The sequence below is a fragment of the Diplotaxodon limnothrissa genome, linkage group LG8 (genome assembly GCF_057381915.1).
Source record: "Diplotaxodon limnothrissa isolate DT_005_m linkage group LG8, D_limnothrissa_male_GT1.1, whole genome shotgun sequence".
NCBI classification, from domain to species: Eukaryota; Metazoa; Chordata; class Actinopteri; order Cichliformes; family Cichlidae; genus Diplotaxodon; species Diplotaxodon limnothrissa.
Window position 1 is genome coordinate 8264672 of NC_140603.1, and position 15253 is coordinate 8279924.

Consider the following 15253-nt stretch of genomic DNA (forward strand, 5'->3'; position numbering starts at 1 on the left):
TGTATCTCTGCTTGAACGTTGGAACGTTTGCGAACTGCTGCTGGCTTCAACTGCTGTCAACAAACTGACTGATAACTGCTGATTCTCACTTCTATTTATAGAAAAAGAAGGATCAAAGATTCTAAGACGTTTGTGACATCATCACTCTGTAAGCCATTGAGATTGTGACATCATCTATGAATGGGGATGTTTTTTTTTAAACTGTTTTCAAATTTACTATGTCAGTTAGCTTAGTTTTAGAGCAGTTGGTTAGTTACCACTTTTATATAGCACTTGTGTTCCCAGTTTATATACTTTCCGGTTGTTTGGTAGATTTTAGGTCTTTTTCCACTCAGCAAAAATAATAAAACATACTTGTATGTATTTTTTTTTAAGTTTCAAATGATCAATGCATTTGGTTTATTATCATCATGTGAGAGAAGGCACAAAGGATTTCAGACACAGATGCAAACACATCGGGCACTCTGGGACACTTCTGACACCACAGTGCATGGCGTGCACAGCATGTACTATTTAATGTCAGCACTGCAATCAGCGCTTCAATGAGTCACCTGTTTGCACATGCAATCTGTGCAATTCTTTTGAACCTATTTTAATGGAAACATGTCAAATAACAGCAAAAACCTGACTTGTGTAATATGTTAAAAGTGTGTGTAAAAATAATAATATGTTGGCTTTAGATCATATATTTGTAATCTCCCTGTGAGTTTAAGACAAGCATGGCCAATCATTATGAACTGCTTTGGCTTTAAAGCATCAGTGTACACAATTCAGTAATTCCTTAAAATCTCCAGAAAACAAATCTAAACAAAAAAATCTGAAAGAGACTTTTGTTTATTTATTCATTTATTTAAAAAAAAAAGCCATAATTTATAGTCCACGTTAAGGATAGAGATTGGCCTATACGAGCTGCATTCTTTTTTATCTTTGCCGTCTTTTGGGATAACTGCTTCTCTCCGAGATTGTGGGGCTACTCCTGTTCTTAGTGTATGATTAAAGCAATTAAGCAGCACTGGTGTTAGTTGCGTCCTAAATGCTTTATACCATTCGGACGGATAACCGTCTGTGCCCGGTGCCTTATTCACCTTCAGCCTGGAAATGGCTGATGTAGATGTCTTCATTTTTATTTCAAAAAATGATTCTCTAGCGGTGGTCCTCGGCCCAGCTGTGGTTAAAGGTGTGGCGCTTGCCGTTTTCGCAGTTGGTTCTGGCCCTCTTATTTGATGTCGCAAAGATGCTTTCATCTGGCTTCCTCTTAATTGGCAAGATGGAATTTTGTGTCCTGTAGCTAGTGGTTGCGCAGGATGGAGCCATAGAATCGTGGCGTTTCTGCTGGTCATGATCTGACCTTTCATGTTGGTACAGTGTTTCTCTGCGCACATCTTTCCAATTAGTCTTTTTTCTTTTAAGATCTGGGTCACTCGTATCCTTTTCATTTTCCTGCAGGTGCTTTCTTTTACACTGTGCTTTCTTTGGAATTGTCTCAGAATTTTCACTCTGACTGGACCTGACTAAATTGTGGCTGCTCCTCTGAGTTGAATGGGGAGAACCGTTTTGGCTGTGGGGGATCACTTGTGTTTTTCTCTCTGCTGCAGAGGGAGGGAAGTTCCTCTGAGCAGATTGTCTGGTGTCAGAGGTGGGCTTGTGTGCAGACTCTGTCCTGCTGGTATGGAGACTCTGTCCTGGCGTCTCTTTCTTCTTTGTCCTTAAGTAGTTTATGTGCTCATAGCAGGACTCAACATAGGAGCTTCTCTGGCGTATCCATGCAAGGTGGCTCAGTTTTGAAAAGGCATGCTCAAGGACCTGATTGGGTGTTATTCGTTTTCGGGGATCGAGGTGAAGCAAGTGCTTTACCATTTCTACAAACATCAGGATATCACACCTTTTTGCAGTTTCATCTGCATAATCCTCATCTTCAATGAACTCGGTATATAAGAGTTCATCCAGAGACTTCAATTTTTTAACTCTTTTGTCAACAAACTCAATCCCAAACTCCTGGAAATATTGTTCAGTTGTCTTGAGTTTCCAGTGGTAGATGTTGTCGGAATTGAACTCCCTGCAGAAATACTTTGCAGTCTTTTGCCCACAGTTTAACATTTGCTCTGGGAGTTCTCCTTGAGTCTCCGTTATGTATTTTAGTATGGCATGTTCACTGTATCCCGGGTACAGCAAGTAACCAGTGTATAGAGACACTGCCATGCAGCCCAGAGACCATATGTCTATGGCTTCTGTAAATGGAAGCCCCAGAATAATCTCCGGAGACCGGTACGGACGTGTCTGGATGTATGAGCCCACCTTGGCAGCTGAGGTCTCACAGGCCAGACCGAAGTCAATTAGTTTAACTCGGTATGGCTCTTGGGGATTATTCACCAGCATTACGTTCTCTAATTTCAAGTCTGCATGGATTGTTCCAATCGACTTGAGGTGGCTAAGAGCTAAAGCTATCTGTATGACGATGGGGCGAATAGCCTTTAAACTGAGCGGATTGCAATATCTTTCTCGCAATAAGTCAAGAAGACTTTTTTCGAGGAATTCAAATTCAAGGCACAGATGTCCACGGACTGTAAAAGCCTGGTACCATTCGACTATATTGTACTTGCTGGAGTTACAGGCTTTAAGTTTTTGCAGGGCAGCCAGCTCTTGGTTTTTAAACGGGTCTTTTTGGTCCTGATCCTTTATCATTTTAATGGCTACAATCTTTTTGTTAGCCATTTGGACACATTTGGCAACTCTGCCATATATCCCTTCTCCGACAACACTTATAATTCGGTAGTTGGAGGAGAGCCAGCCACCGGGGACTAACTTGTCCTGGACATTTCCGAAAGACATCTCTGATGCTATCAAAGTGATTAACACTAAAAGTTAGAAGAGTAAAGCAGATTTCACCTCAAAATATTATGAAATAAAATAGATGGTTCTTCTTTCTTCTTCAAAGTGTGAAAAGGTGAAAGGTCTGCTCAAACGGTTTACTGTTAAACTTGGTTCTTGCAGGCGTGACCAAATGTATCTCTGCTTGAACGTTGGAACGTTTGCGAACTGCTGCTGGCTTCAACTGCTGTCAACAAACTGACTGATAACTGCTGATTCTCACTTCTATTTATAGAAAAAGAAGGATCAAAGATTCTAAGACGTTTGTGACATCATCACTCTGTAAGCCATTGAGATTGTGACATCATCTATGAATGGGGATGTTTTTTTTTAAACTGTTTTCAAATTTACTATGTCAGTTAGCTTAGTTTTAGAGCAGTTGGTTAGTTACCACTTTTATATAGCACTTGTGTTCCCAGTTTATATACTTTCCGGTTGTTTGGTAGATTTTAGGTCTTTTTCCACTCAGCAAAAATAATAAAACATACTTGTATGTATTTTTTTTTAAGTTTCAAATGATCAATGCATTTGGTTTATTATCATCATGTGAGAGAAGGCACAAAGGATTTCAGACACAGATGCAAACACATCGGGCACTCTGGGACACTTCTGACACCACAGTGCATGGCGTGCACAGCATGTACTATTTAATGTCAGCACTGCAATCAGCGCTTCAATGAGTCACCTGTTTGCACATGCAATCTGTGCAATTCTTTTGAACCTATTTTAATGGAAACATGTCAAATAACAGCAAAAACCTGACTTGTGTAATATGTTAAAAGTGTGTGTAAAAATAATAATATGTTGGCTTTAGATCATATATTTGTAATCTCCCTGTGAGTTTAAGACAAGCATGGCCAATCATTATGAACTGCTTTGGCTTTAAAGCATCAGTGTACACAATTCAGTAATTCCTTAAAATCTCCAGAAAACAAATCTAAACAAAAAAATCTGAAAGAGACTTTTGTTTATTTATTCATTTATTTAAAAAAAAAAGCCATAATTTATAGTCCACGTTAAGGATAGAGATTGGCCTATACGAGCTGCATTCTTTTTTATCTTTGCCGTCTTTTGGGATAACTGCTTCTCTCCGAGATTGTGGGGCTACTCCTGTTCTTAGTGTATGATTAAAGCAATTAAGCAGCACTGGTGTTAGTTGCGTCCTAAATGCTTTATACCATTCGGACGGATAACCGTCTGTGCCCGGTGCCTTATTCACCTTCAGCCTGGAAATGGCTGATGTAGATGTCTTCATTTTTATTTCAAAAAATGATTCTCTAGCGGTGGTCCTCGGCCCAGCTGTGGTTAAAGGTGTGGCGCTTGCCGTTTTCGCAGTTGGTTCTGGCCCTCTTATTTGATGTCGCAAAGATGCTTTCATCTGGCTTCCTCTTAATTGGCAAGATGGAATTTTGTGTCCTGTAGCTAGTGGTTGCGCAGGATGGAGCCATAGAATCGTGGCGTTTCTGCTGGTCATGATCTGACCTTTCATGTTGGTACAGTGTTTCTCTGCGCACATCTTTCCAATTAGTCTTTTTTCTTTTAAGATCTGGGTCACTCGTATCCTTTTCATTTTCCTGCAGGTGCTTTCTTTTACACTGTGCTTTCTTTGGAATTGTCTCAGAATTTTCACTCTGACTGGACCTGACTAAATTGTGGCTGCTCCTCTGAGTTGAATGGGGAGAACCGTTTTGGCTGTGGGGGATCACTTGTGTTTTTCTCTCTGCTGCAGAGGGAGGGAAGTTCCTCTGAGCAGATTGTCTGGTGTCAGAGGTGGGCTTGTGTGCAGACTCTGTCCTGCTGGTATGGAGACTCTGTCCTGGCGTCTCTTTCTTCTTTGTCCTTAAGTAGTTTATGTGCTCATAGCAGGACTCAACATAGGAGCTTCTCTGGCGTATCCATGCAAGGTGGCTCAGTTTTGAAAAGGCATGCTCAAGGACCTGATTGGGTGTTATTCGTTTTCGGGGATCGAGGTGAAGCAAGTGCTTTACCATTTCTACAAACATCAGGATATCACACCTTTTTGCAGTTTCATCTGCATAATCCTCATCTTCAATGAACTCGGTATATAAGAGTTCATCCAGAGACTTCAATTTTTTAACTCTTTTGTCAACAAACTCAATCCCAAACTCCTGGAAATATTGTTCAGTTGTCTTGAGTTTCCAGTGGTAGATGTTGTCGGAATTGAACTCCCTGCAGAAATACTTTGCAGTCTTTTGCCCACAGTTTAACATTTGCTCTGGGAGTTCTCCTTGAGTCTCCGTTATGTATTTTAGTATGGCATGTTCACTGTATCCCGGGTACAGCAAGTAACCAGTGTATAGAGACACTGCCATGCAGCCCAGAGACCATATGTCTATGGCTTCTGTAAATGGAAGCCCCAGAATAATCTCCGGAGACCGGTACGGACGTGTCTGGATGTATGAGCCCACCTTGGCAGCTGAGGTCTCACAGGCCAGACCGAAGTCAATTAGTTTAACTCGGTATGGCTCTTGGGGATTATTCACCAGCATTACGTTCTCTAATTTCAAGTCTGCATGGATTGTTCCAATCGACTTGAGGTGGCTAAGAGCTAAAGCTATCTGTATGACGATGGGGCGAATAGCCTTTAAACTGAGCGGATTGCAATATCTTTCTCGCAATAAGTCAAGAAGACTTTTTTCGAGGAATTCAAATTCAAGGCACAGATGTCCACGGACTGTAAAAGCCTGGTACCATTCGACTATATTGTACTTGCTGGAGTTACAGGCTTTAAGTTTTTGCAGGGCAGCCAGCTCTTGGTTTTTAAACGGGTCTTTTTGGTCCTGATCCTTTATCATTTTAATGGCTACAATCTTTTTGTTAGCCATTTGGACACATTTGGCAACTCTGCCATATATCCCTTCTCCGACAACACTTATAATTCGGTAGTTGGAGGAGAGCCAGCCACCGGGGACTAACTTGTCCTGGACATTTCCGAAAGACATCTCTGATGCTATCAAAGTGATTAACACTAAAAGTTAGAAGAGTAAAGCAGATTTCACCTCAAAATATTATGAAATAAAATAGATGGTTCTTCTTTCTTCTTCAAAGTGTGAAAAGGTGAAAGGTCTGCTCAAACGGTTTACTGTTAAACTTGGTTCTTGCAGGCGTGACCAAATGTATCTCTGCTTGAACGTTGGAACGTTTGCGAACTGCTGCTGGCTTCAACTGCTGTCAACAAACTGACTGATAACTGCTGATTCTCACTTCTATTTATAGAAAAAGAAGGATCAAAGATTCTAAGACGTTTGTGACATCATCACTCTGTAAGCCATTGAGATTGTGACATCATCTATGAATGGGGATGTTTTTTTTTAAACTGTTTTCAAATTTACTATGTCAGTTAGCTTAGTTTTAGAGCAGTTGGTTAGTTACCACTTTTATATAGCACTTGTGTTCCCAGTTTATATACTTTCCGGTTGTTTGGTAGATTTTAGGTCTTTTTCCACTCAGCAAAAATAATAAAACATACTTGTATGTATTTTTTTTTAAGTTTCAAATGATCAATGCATTTGGTTTATTATCATCATGTGAGAGAAGGCACAAAGGATTTCAGACACAGATGCAAACACATCGGGCACTCTGGGACACTTCTGACACCACAGTGCATGGCGTGCACAGCATGTACTATTTAATGTCAGCACTGCAATCAGCGCTTCAATGAGTCACCTGTTTGCACATGCAATCTGTGCAATTCTTTTGAACCTATTTTAATGGAAACATGTCAAATAACAGCAAAAACCTGACTTGTGTAATATGTTAAAAGTGTGTGTAAAAATAATAATATGTTGGCTTTAGATCATATATTTGTAATCTCCCTGTGAGTTTAAGACAAGCATGGCCAATCATTATGAACTGCTTTGGCTTTAAAGCATCAGTGTACACAATTCAGTAATTCCTTAAAATCTCCAGAAAACAAATCTAAACAAAAAAATCTGAAAGAGACTTTTGTTTATTTATTCATTTATTTAAAAAAAAAAGCCATAATTTATAGTCCACGTTAAGGATAGAGATTGGCCTATACGAGCTGCATTCTTTTTTATCTTTGCCGTCTTTTGGGATAACTGCTTCTCTCCGAGATTGTGGGGCTACTCCTGTTCTTAGTGTATGATTAAAGCAATTAAGCAGCACTGGTGTTAGTTGCGTCCTAAATGCTTTATACCATTCGGACGGATAACCGTCTGTGCCCGGTGCCTTATTCACCTTCAGCCTGGAAATGGCTGATGTAGATGTCTTCATTTTTATTTCAAAAAATGATTCTCTAGCGGTGGTCCTCGGCCCAGCTGTGGTTAAAGGTGTGGCGCTTGCCGTTTTCGCAGTTGGTTCTGGCCCTCTTATTTGATGTCGCAAAGATGCTTTCATCTGGCTTCCTCTTAATTGGCAAGATGGAATTTTGTGTCCTGTAGCTAGTGGTTGCGCAGGATGGAGCCATAGAATCGTGGCGTTTCTGCTGGTCATGATCTGACCTTTCATGTTGGTACAGTGTTTCTCTGCGCACATCTTTCCAATTAGTCTTTTTTCTTTTAAGATCTGGGTCACTCGTATCCTTTTCATTTTCCTGCAGGTGCTTTCTTTTACACTGTGCTTTCTTTGGAATTGTCTCAGAATTTTCACTCTGACTGGACCTGACTAAATTGTGGCTGCTCCTCTGAGTTGAATGGGGAGAACCGTTTTGGCTGTGGGGGATCACTTGTGTTTTTCTCTCTGCTGCAGAGGGAGGGAAGTTCCTCTGAGCAGATTGTCTGGTGTCAGAGGTGGGCTTGTGTGCAGACTCTGTCCTGCTGGTATGGAGACTCTGTCCTGGCGTCTCTTTCTTCTTTGTCCTTAAGTAGTTTATGTGCTCATAGCAGGACTCAACATAGGAGCTTCTCTGGCGTATCCATGCAAGGTGGCTCAGTTTTGAAAAGGCATGCTCAAGGACCTGATTGGGTGTTATTCGTTTTCGGGGATCGAGGTGAAGCAAGTGCTTTACCATTTCTACAAACATCAGGATATCACACCTTTTTGCAGTTTCATCTGCATAATCCTCATCTTCAATGAACTCGGTATATAAGAGTTCATCCAGAGACTTCAATTTTTTAACTCTTTTGTCAACAAACTCAATCCCAAACTCCTGGAAATATTGTTCAGTTGTCTTGAGTTTCCAGTGGTAGATGTTGTCGGAATTGAACTCCCTGCAGAAATACTTTGCAGTCTTTTGCCCACAGTTTAACATTTGCTCTGGGAGTTCTCCTTGAGTCTCCGTTATGTATTTTAGTATGGCATGTTCACTGTATCCCGGGTACAGCAAGTAACCAGTGTATAGAGACACTGCCATGCAGCCCAGAGACCATATGTCTATGGCTTCTGTAAATGGAAGCCCCAGAATAATCTCCGGAGACCGGTACGGACGTGTCTGGATGTATGAGCCCACCTTGGCAGCTGAGGTCTCACAGGCCAGACCGAAGTCAATTAGTTTAACTCGGTATGGCTCTTGGGGATTATTCACCAGCATTACGTTCTCTAATTTCAAGTCTGCATGGATTGTTCCAATCGACTTGAGGTGGCTAAGAGCTAAAGCTATCTGTATGACGATGGGGCGAATAGCCTTTAAACTGAGCGGATTGCAATATCTTTCTCGCAATAAGTCAAGAAGACTTTTTTCGAGGAATTCAAATTCAAGGCACAGATGTCCACGGACTGTAAAAGCCTGGTACCATTCGACTATATTGTACTTGCTGGAGTTACAGGCTTTAAGTTTTTGCAGGGCAGCCAGCTCTTGGTTTTTAAACGGGTCTTTTTGGTCCTGATCCTTTATCATTTTAATGGCTACAATCTTTTTGTTAGCCATTTGGACACATTTGGCAACTCTGCCATATATCCCTTCTCCGACAACACTTATAATTCGGTAGTTGGAGGAGAGCCAGCCACCGGGGACTAACTTGTCCTGGACATTTCCGAAAGACATCTCTGATGCTATCAAAGTGATTAACACTAAAAGTTAGAAGAGTAAAGCAGATTTCACCTCAAAATATTATGAAATAAAATAGATGGTTCTTCTTTCTTCTTCAAAGTGTGAAAAGGTGAAAGGTCTGCTCAAACGGTTTACTGTTAAACTTGGTTCTTGCAGGCGTGACCAAATGTATCTCTGCTTGAACGTTGGAACGTTTGCGAACTGCTGCTGGCTTCAACTGCTGTCAACAAACTGACTGATAACTGCTGATTCTCACTTCTATTTATAGAAAAAGAAGGATCAAAGATTCTAAGACGTTTGTGACATCATCACTCTGTAAGCCATTGAGATTGTGACATCATCTATGAATGGGGATGTTTTTTTTTAAACTGTTTTCAAATTTACTATGTCAGTTAGCTTAGTTTTAGAGCAGTTGGTTAGTTACCACTTTTATATAGCACTTGTGTTCCCAGTTTATATACTTTCCGGTTGTTTGGTAGATTTTAGGTCTTTTTCCACTCAGCAAAAATAATAAAACATACTTGTATGTATTTTTTTTTAAGTTTCAAATGATCAATGCATTTGGTTTATTATCATCATGTGAGAGAAGGCACAAAGGATTTCAGACACAGATGCAAACACATCGGGCACTCTGGGACACTTCTGACACCACAGTGCATGGCGTGCACAGCATGTACTATTTAATGTCAGCACTGCAATCAGCGCTTCAATGAGTCACCTGTTTGCACATGCAATCTGTGCAATTCTTTTGAACCTATTTTAATGGAAACATGTCAAATAACAGCAAAAACCTGACTTGTGTAATATGTTAAAAGTGTGTGTAAAAATAATAATATGTTGGCTTTAGATCATATATTTGTAATCTCCCTGTGAGTTTAAGACAAGCATGGCCAATCATTATGAACTGCTTTGGCTTTAAAGCATCAGTGTACACAATTCAGTAATTCCTTAAAATCTCCAGAAAACAAATCTAAACAAAAAAATCTGAAAGAGACTTTTGTTTATTTATTCATTTATTTAAAAAAAAAAGCCATAATTTATAGTCCACGTTAAGGATAGAGATTGGCCTATACGAGCTGCATTCTTTTTTATCTTTGCCGTCTTTTGGGATAACTGCTTCTCTCCGAGATTGTGGGGCTACTCCTGTTCTTAGTGTATGATTAAAGCAATTAAGCAGCACTGGTGTTAGTTGCGTCCTAAATGCTTTATACCATTCGGACGGATAACCGTCTGTGCCCGGTGCCTTATTCACCTTCAGCCTGGAAATGGCTGATGTAGATGTCTTCATTTTTATTTCAAAAAATGATTCTCTAGCGGTGGTCCTCGGCCCAGCTGTGGTTAAAGGTGTGGCGCTTGCCGTTTTCGCAGTTGGTTCTGGCCCTCTTATTTGATGTCGCAAAGATGCTTTCATCTGGCTTCCTCTTAATTGGCAAGATGGAATTTTGTGTCCTGTAGCTAGTGGTTGCGCAGGATGGAGCCATAGAATCGTGGCGTTTCTGCTGGTCATGATCTGACCTTTCATGTTGGTACAGTGTTTCTCTGCGCACATCTTTCCAATTAGTCTTTTTTCTTTTAAGATCTGGGTCACTCGTATCCTTTTCATTTTCCTGCAGGTGCTTTCTTTTACACTGTGCTTTCTTTGGAATTGTCTCAGAATTTTCACTCTGACTGGACCTGACTAAATTGTGGCTGCTCCTCTGAGTTGAATGGGGAGAACCGTTTTGGCTGTGGGGGATCACTTGTGTTTTTCTCTCTGCTGCAGAGGGAGGGAAGTTCCTCTGAGCAGATTGTCTGGTGTCAGAGGTGGGCTTGTGTGCAGACTCTGTCCTGCTGGTATGGAGACTCTGTCCTGGCGTCTCTTTCTTCTTTGTCCTTAAGTAGTTTATGTGCTCATAGCAGGACTCAACATAGGAGCTTCTCTGGCGTATCCATGCAAGGTGGCTCAGTTTTGAAAAGGCATGCTCAAGGACCTGATTGGGTGTTATTCGTTTTCGGGGATCGAGGTGAAGCAAGTGCTTTACCATTTCTACAAACATCAGGATATCACACCTTTTTGCAGTTTCATCTGCATAATCCTCATCTTCAATGAACTCGGTATATAAGAGTTCATCCAGAGACTTCAATTTTTTAACTCTTTTGTCAACAAACTCAATCCCAAACTCCTGGAAATATTGTTCAGTTGTCTTGAGTTTCCAGTGGTAGATGTTGTCGGAATTGAACTCCCTGCAGAAATACTTTGCAGTCTTTTGCCCACAGTTTAACATTTGCTCTGGGAGTTCTCCTTGAGTCTCCGTTATGTATTTTAGTATGGCATGTTCACTGTATCCCGGGTACAGCAAGTAACCAGTGTATAGAGACACTGCCATGCAGCCCAGAGACCATATGTCTATGGCTTCTGTAAATGGAAGCCCCAGAATAATCTCCGGAGACCGGTACGGACGTGTCTGGATGTATGAGCCCACCTTGGCAGCTGAGGTCTCACAGGCCAGACCGAAGTCAATTAGTTTAACTCGGTATGGCTCTTGGGGATTATTCACCAGCATTACGTTCTCTAATTTCAAGTCTGCATGGATTGTTCCAATCGACTTGAGGTGGCTAAGAGCTAAAGCTATCTGTATGACGATGGGGCGAATAGCCTTTAAACTGAGCGGATTGCAATATCTTTCTCGCAATAAGTCAAGAAGACTTTTTTCGAGGAATTCAAATTCAAGGCACAGATGTCCACGGACTGTAAAAGCCTGGTACCATTCGACTATATTGTACTTGCTGGAGTTACAGGCTTTAAGTTTTTGCAGGGCAGCCAGCTCTTGGTTTTTAAACGGGTCTTTTTGGTCCTGATCCTTTATCATTTTAATGGCTACAATCTTTTTGTTAGCCATTTGGACACATTTGGCAACTCTGCCATATATCCCTTCTCCGACAACACTTATAATTCGGTAGTTGGAGGAGAGCCAGCCACCGGGGACTAACTTGTCCTGGACATTTCCGAAAGACATCTCTGATGCTATCAAAGTGATTAACACTAAAAGTTAGAAGAGTAAAGCAGATTTCACCTCAAAATATTATGAAATAAAATAGATGGTTCTTCTTTCTTCTTCAAAGTGTGAAAAGGTGAAAGGTCTGCTCAAACGGTTTACTGTTAAACTTGGTTCTTGCAGGCGTGACCAAATGTATCTCTGCTTGAACGTTGGAACGTTTGCGAACTGCTGCTGGCTTCAACTGCTGTCAACAAACTGACTGATAACTGCTGATTCTCACTTCTATTTATAGAAAAAGAAGGATCAAAGATTCTAAGACGTTTGTGACATCATCACTCTGTAAGCCATTGAGATTGTGACATCATCTATGAATGGGGATGTTTTTTTTTAAACTGTTTTCAAATTTACTATGTCAGTTAGCTTAGTTTTAGAGCAGTTGGTTAGTTACCACTTTTATATAGCACTTGTGTTCCCAGTTTATATACTTTCCGGTTGTTTGGTAGATTTTAGGTCTTTTTCCACTCAGCAAAAATAATAAAACATACTTGTATGTATTTTTTTTTAAGTTTCAAATGATCAATGCATTTGGTTTATTATCATCATGTGAGAGAAGGCACAAAGGATTTCAGACACAGATGCAAACACATCGGGCACTCTGGGACACTTCTGACACCACAGTGCATGGCGTGCACAGCATGTACTATTTAATGTCAGCACTGCAATCAGCGCTTCAATGAGTCACCTGTTTGCACATGCAATCTGTGCAATTCTTTTGAACCTATTTTAATGGAAACATGTCAAATAACAGCAAAAACCTGACTTGTGTAATATGTTAAAAGTGTGTGTAAAAATAATAATATGTTGGCTTTAGATCATATATTTGTAATCTCCCTGTGAGTTTAAGACAAGCATGGCCAATCATTATGAACTGCTTTGGCTTTAAAGCATCAGTGTACACAATTCAGTAATTCCTTAAAATCTCCAGAAAACAAATCTAAACAAAAAAATCTGAAAGAGACTTTTGTTTATTTATTCATTTATTTAAAAAAAAAAGCCATAATTTATAGTCCACGTTAAGGATAGAGATTGGCCTATACGAGCTGCATTCTTTTTTATCTTTGCCGTCTTTTGGGATAACTGCTTCTCTCCGAGATTGTGGGGCTACTCCTGTTCTTAGTGTATGATTAAAGCAATTAAGCAGCACTGGTGTTAGTTGCGTCCTAAATGCTTTATACCATTCGGACGGATAACCGTCTGTGCCCGGTGCCTTATTCACCTTCAGCCTGGAAATGGCTGATGTAGATGTCTTCATTTTTATTTCAAAAAATGATTCTCTAGCGGTGGTCCTCGGCCCAGCTGTGGTTAAAGGTGTGGCGCTTGCCGTTTTCGCAGTTGGTTCTGGCCCTCTTATTTGATGTCGCAAAGATGCTTTCATCTGGCTTCCTCTTAATTGGCAAGATGGAATTTTGTGTCCTGTAGCTAGTGGTTGCGCAGGATGGAGCCATAGAATCGTGGCGTTTCTGCTGGTCATGATCTGACCTTTCATGTTGGTACAGTGTTTCTCTGCGCACATCTTTCCAATTAGTCTTTTTTCTTTTAAGATCTGGGTCACTCGTATCCTTTTCATTTTCCTGCAGGTGCTTTCTTTTACACTGTGCTTTCTTTGGAATTGTCTCAGAATTTTCACTCTGACTGGACCTGACTAAATTGTGGCTGCTCCTCTGAGTTGAATGGGGAGAACCGTTTTGGCTGTGGGGGATCACTTGTGTTTTTCTCTCTGCTGCAGAGGGAGGGAAGTTCCTCTGAGCAGATTGTCTGGTGTCAGAGGTGGGCTTGTGTGCAGACTCTGTCCTGCTGGTATGGAGACTCTGTCCTGGCGTCTCTTTCTTCTTTGTCCTTAAGTAGTTTATGTGCTCATAGCAGGACTCAACATAGGAGCTTCTCTGGCGTATCCATGCAAGGTGGCTCAGTTTTGAAAAGGCATGCTCAAGGACCTGATTGGGTGTTATTCGTTTTCGGGGATCGAGGTGAAGCAAGTGCTTTACCATTTCTACAAACATCAGGATATCACACCTTTTTGCAGTTTCATCTGCATAATCCTCATCTTCAATGAACTCGGTATATAAGAGTTCATCCAGAGACTTCAATTTTTTAACTCTTTTGTCAACAAACTCAATCCCAAACTCCTGGAAATATTGTTCAGTTGTCTTGAGTTTCCAGTGGTAGATGTTGTCGGAATTGAACTCCCTGCAGAAATACTTTGCAGTCTTTTGCCCACAGTTTAACATTTGCTCTGGGAGTTCTCCTTGAGTCTCCGTTATGTATTTTAGTATGGCATGTTCACTGTATCCCGGGTACAGCAAGTAACCAGTGTATAGAGACACTGCCATGCAGCCCAGAGACCATATGTCTATGGCTTCTGTAAATGGAAGCCCCAGAATAATCTCCGGAGACCGGTACGGACGTGTCTGGATGTATGAGCCCACCTTGGCAGCTGAGGTCTCACAGGCCAGACCGAAGTCAATTAGTTTAACTCGGTATGGCTCTTGGGGATTATTCACCAGCATTACGTTCTCTAATTTCAAGTCTGCATGGATTGTTCCAATCGACTTGAGGTGGCTAAGAGCTAAAGCTATCTGTATGACGATGGGGCGAATAGCCTTTAAACTGAGCGGATTGCAATATCTTTCTCGCAATAAGTCAAGAAGACTTTTTTCGAGGAATTCAAATTCAAGGCACAGATGTCCACGGACTGTAAAAGCCTGGTACCATTCGACTATATTGTACTTGCTGGAGTTACAGGCTTTAAGTTTTTGCAGGGCAGCCAGCTCTTGGTTTTTAAACGGGTCTTTTTGGTCCTGATCCTTTATCATTTTAATGGCTACAATCTTTTTGTTAGCCATTTGGACACATTTGGCAACTCTGCCATATATCCCTTCTCCGACAACACTTATAATTTGGTAGTTGGAGGAGAGCCAGCCACCGGGGACTAACTTGTCCTGGACATTTCCGAAAGACATCTCTGATGCTATCAAAGTGATTAACACTAAAAGTTAGAAGAGTAAAGCAGATTTCACCTCAAAATATTATGAAATAAAATAGATGGTTCTTCTTTCTTCTTCAAAGTGTGAAAAGGTGAAAGGTCTGCTCAAACGGTTTACTGTTAAACTTGGTTCTTGCAGGCGTGACCAAATGTATCTCTGCTTGAACGTTGGAACGTTTGCGAACTGCTGCTGGCTTCAACTGCTGTCAACAAACTGACTGATAACTGCTGATTCTCACTTCTATTTATAGAAAAAGAAGGATCAAAGATTCTAAGACGTTTGTGACATCATCACTCTGTAAGCCATTGAGATTGTGACATCATCTATGAATGGGGATGTTTTTTTTTAAACTGTTTTCAAATTTACTATGTCAGTTAGCTTAGTTTTAGAGC

At 40.9% G+C, this 15253-nt stretch overlaps 5 protein-coding genes across 5 annotated transcripts; all 5 read right to left on the reverse strand.

Moving 5' to 3' along the window:
- Window positions 1-1143: 1143 nt before the first annotated feature.
- LOC146626230 (homeodomain-interacting protein kinase 1-like) lies at window positions 1144-2835 on the reverse strand. Its single transcript, XM_085361778.1, has one exon. It carries the CDS (start codon window positions 2827-2829, stop codon window positions 1144-1146), a length of 1686 nt encoding a protein of 561 aa, XP_085217904.1. The 5' UTR covers window positions 2830-2835.
- Window positions 2836-4145: 1310 nt separating this feature from the next.
- On the reverse strand, window positions 4146-5837 carry LOC146626231 (homeodomain-interacting protein kinase 1-like). The gene has a single exon (XM_085361779.1). The coding sequence runs from the start codon at window positions 5829-5831 to the stop codon at window positions 4146-4148; it is 1686 nt and encodes a 561-aa protein (XP_085217905.1). The 5' UTR covers window positions 5832-5837.
- Window positions 5838-7147: 1310 nt separating this feature from the next.
- On the reverse strand, window positions 7148-8839 carry LOC146626232 (homeodomain-interacting protein kinase 1-like). Its single transcript, XM_085361781.1, has one exon. The coding sequence runs from the start codon at window positions 8831-8833 to the stop codon at window positions 7148-7150; it is 1686 nt and encodes a 561-aa protein (XP_085217907.1). The 5' UTR covers window positions 8834-8839.
- A 1310-nt stretch (window positions 8840-10149) lies between these two features.
- Window positions 10150-11841, reverse strand: LOC146626233 (homeodomain-interacting protein kinase 1-like). Its single transcript, XM_085361782.1, has one exon. It carries the CDS (start codon window positions 11833-11835, stop codon window positions 10150-10152), a length of 1686 nt encoding a protein of 561 aa, XP_085217908.1. The 5' UTR covers window positions 11836-11841.
- Window positions 11842-13151: 1310 nt separating this feature from the next.
- Window positions 13152-14843, reverse strand: LOC146626234 (homeodomain-interacting protein kinase 1-like). The gene has a single exon (XM_085361783.1). It carries the CDS (start codon window positions 14835-14837, stop codon window positions 13152-13154), a length of 1686 nt encoding a protein of 561 aa, XP_085217909.1. The 5' UTR covers window positions 14838-14843.
- Window positions 14844-15253: the final 410 nt, after the last annotated feature.

What these genes read in the sequence shown, in the direction of transcription:
- LOC146626230 (XM_085361778.1), bottom strand. Translation starts at nt 2,829, where the DNA reads ATGTCTTTCGGAAATGTCCAGGACAAGTTAGTCCCCGGTGGCTGGCTC.
- LOC146626231 (XM_085361779.1), bottom strand. Translation starts at nt 5,831, where the DNA reads ATGTCTTTCGGAAATGTCCAGGACAAGTTAGTCCCCGGTGGCTGGCTC.
- LOC146626232 (XM_085361781.1), bottom strand. Translation starts at nt 8,833, where the DNA reads ATGTCTTTCGGAAATGTCCAGGACAAGTTAGTCCCCGGTGGCTGGCTC.
- LOC146626233 (XM_085361782.1), bottom strand. Translation starts at nt 11,835, where the DNA reads ATGTCTTTCGGAAATGTCCAGGACAAGTTAGTCCCCGGTGGCTGGCTC.
- LOC146626234 (XM_085361783.1), bottom strand. Translation starts at nt 14,837, where the DNA reads ATGTCTTTCGGAAATGTCCAGGACAAGTTAGTCCCCGGTGGCTGGCTC.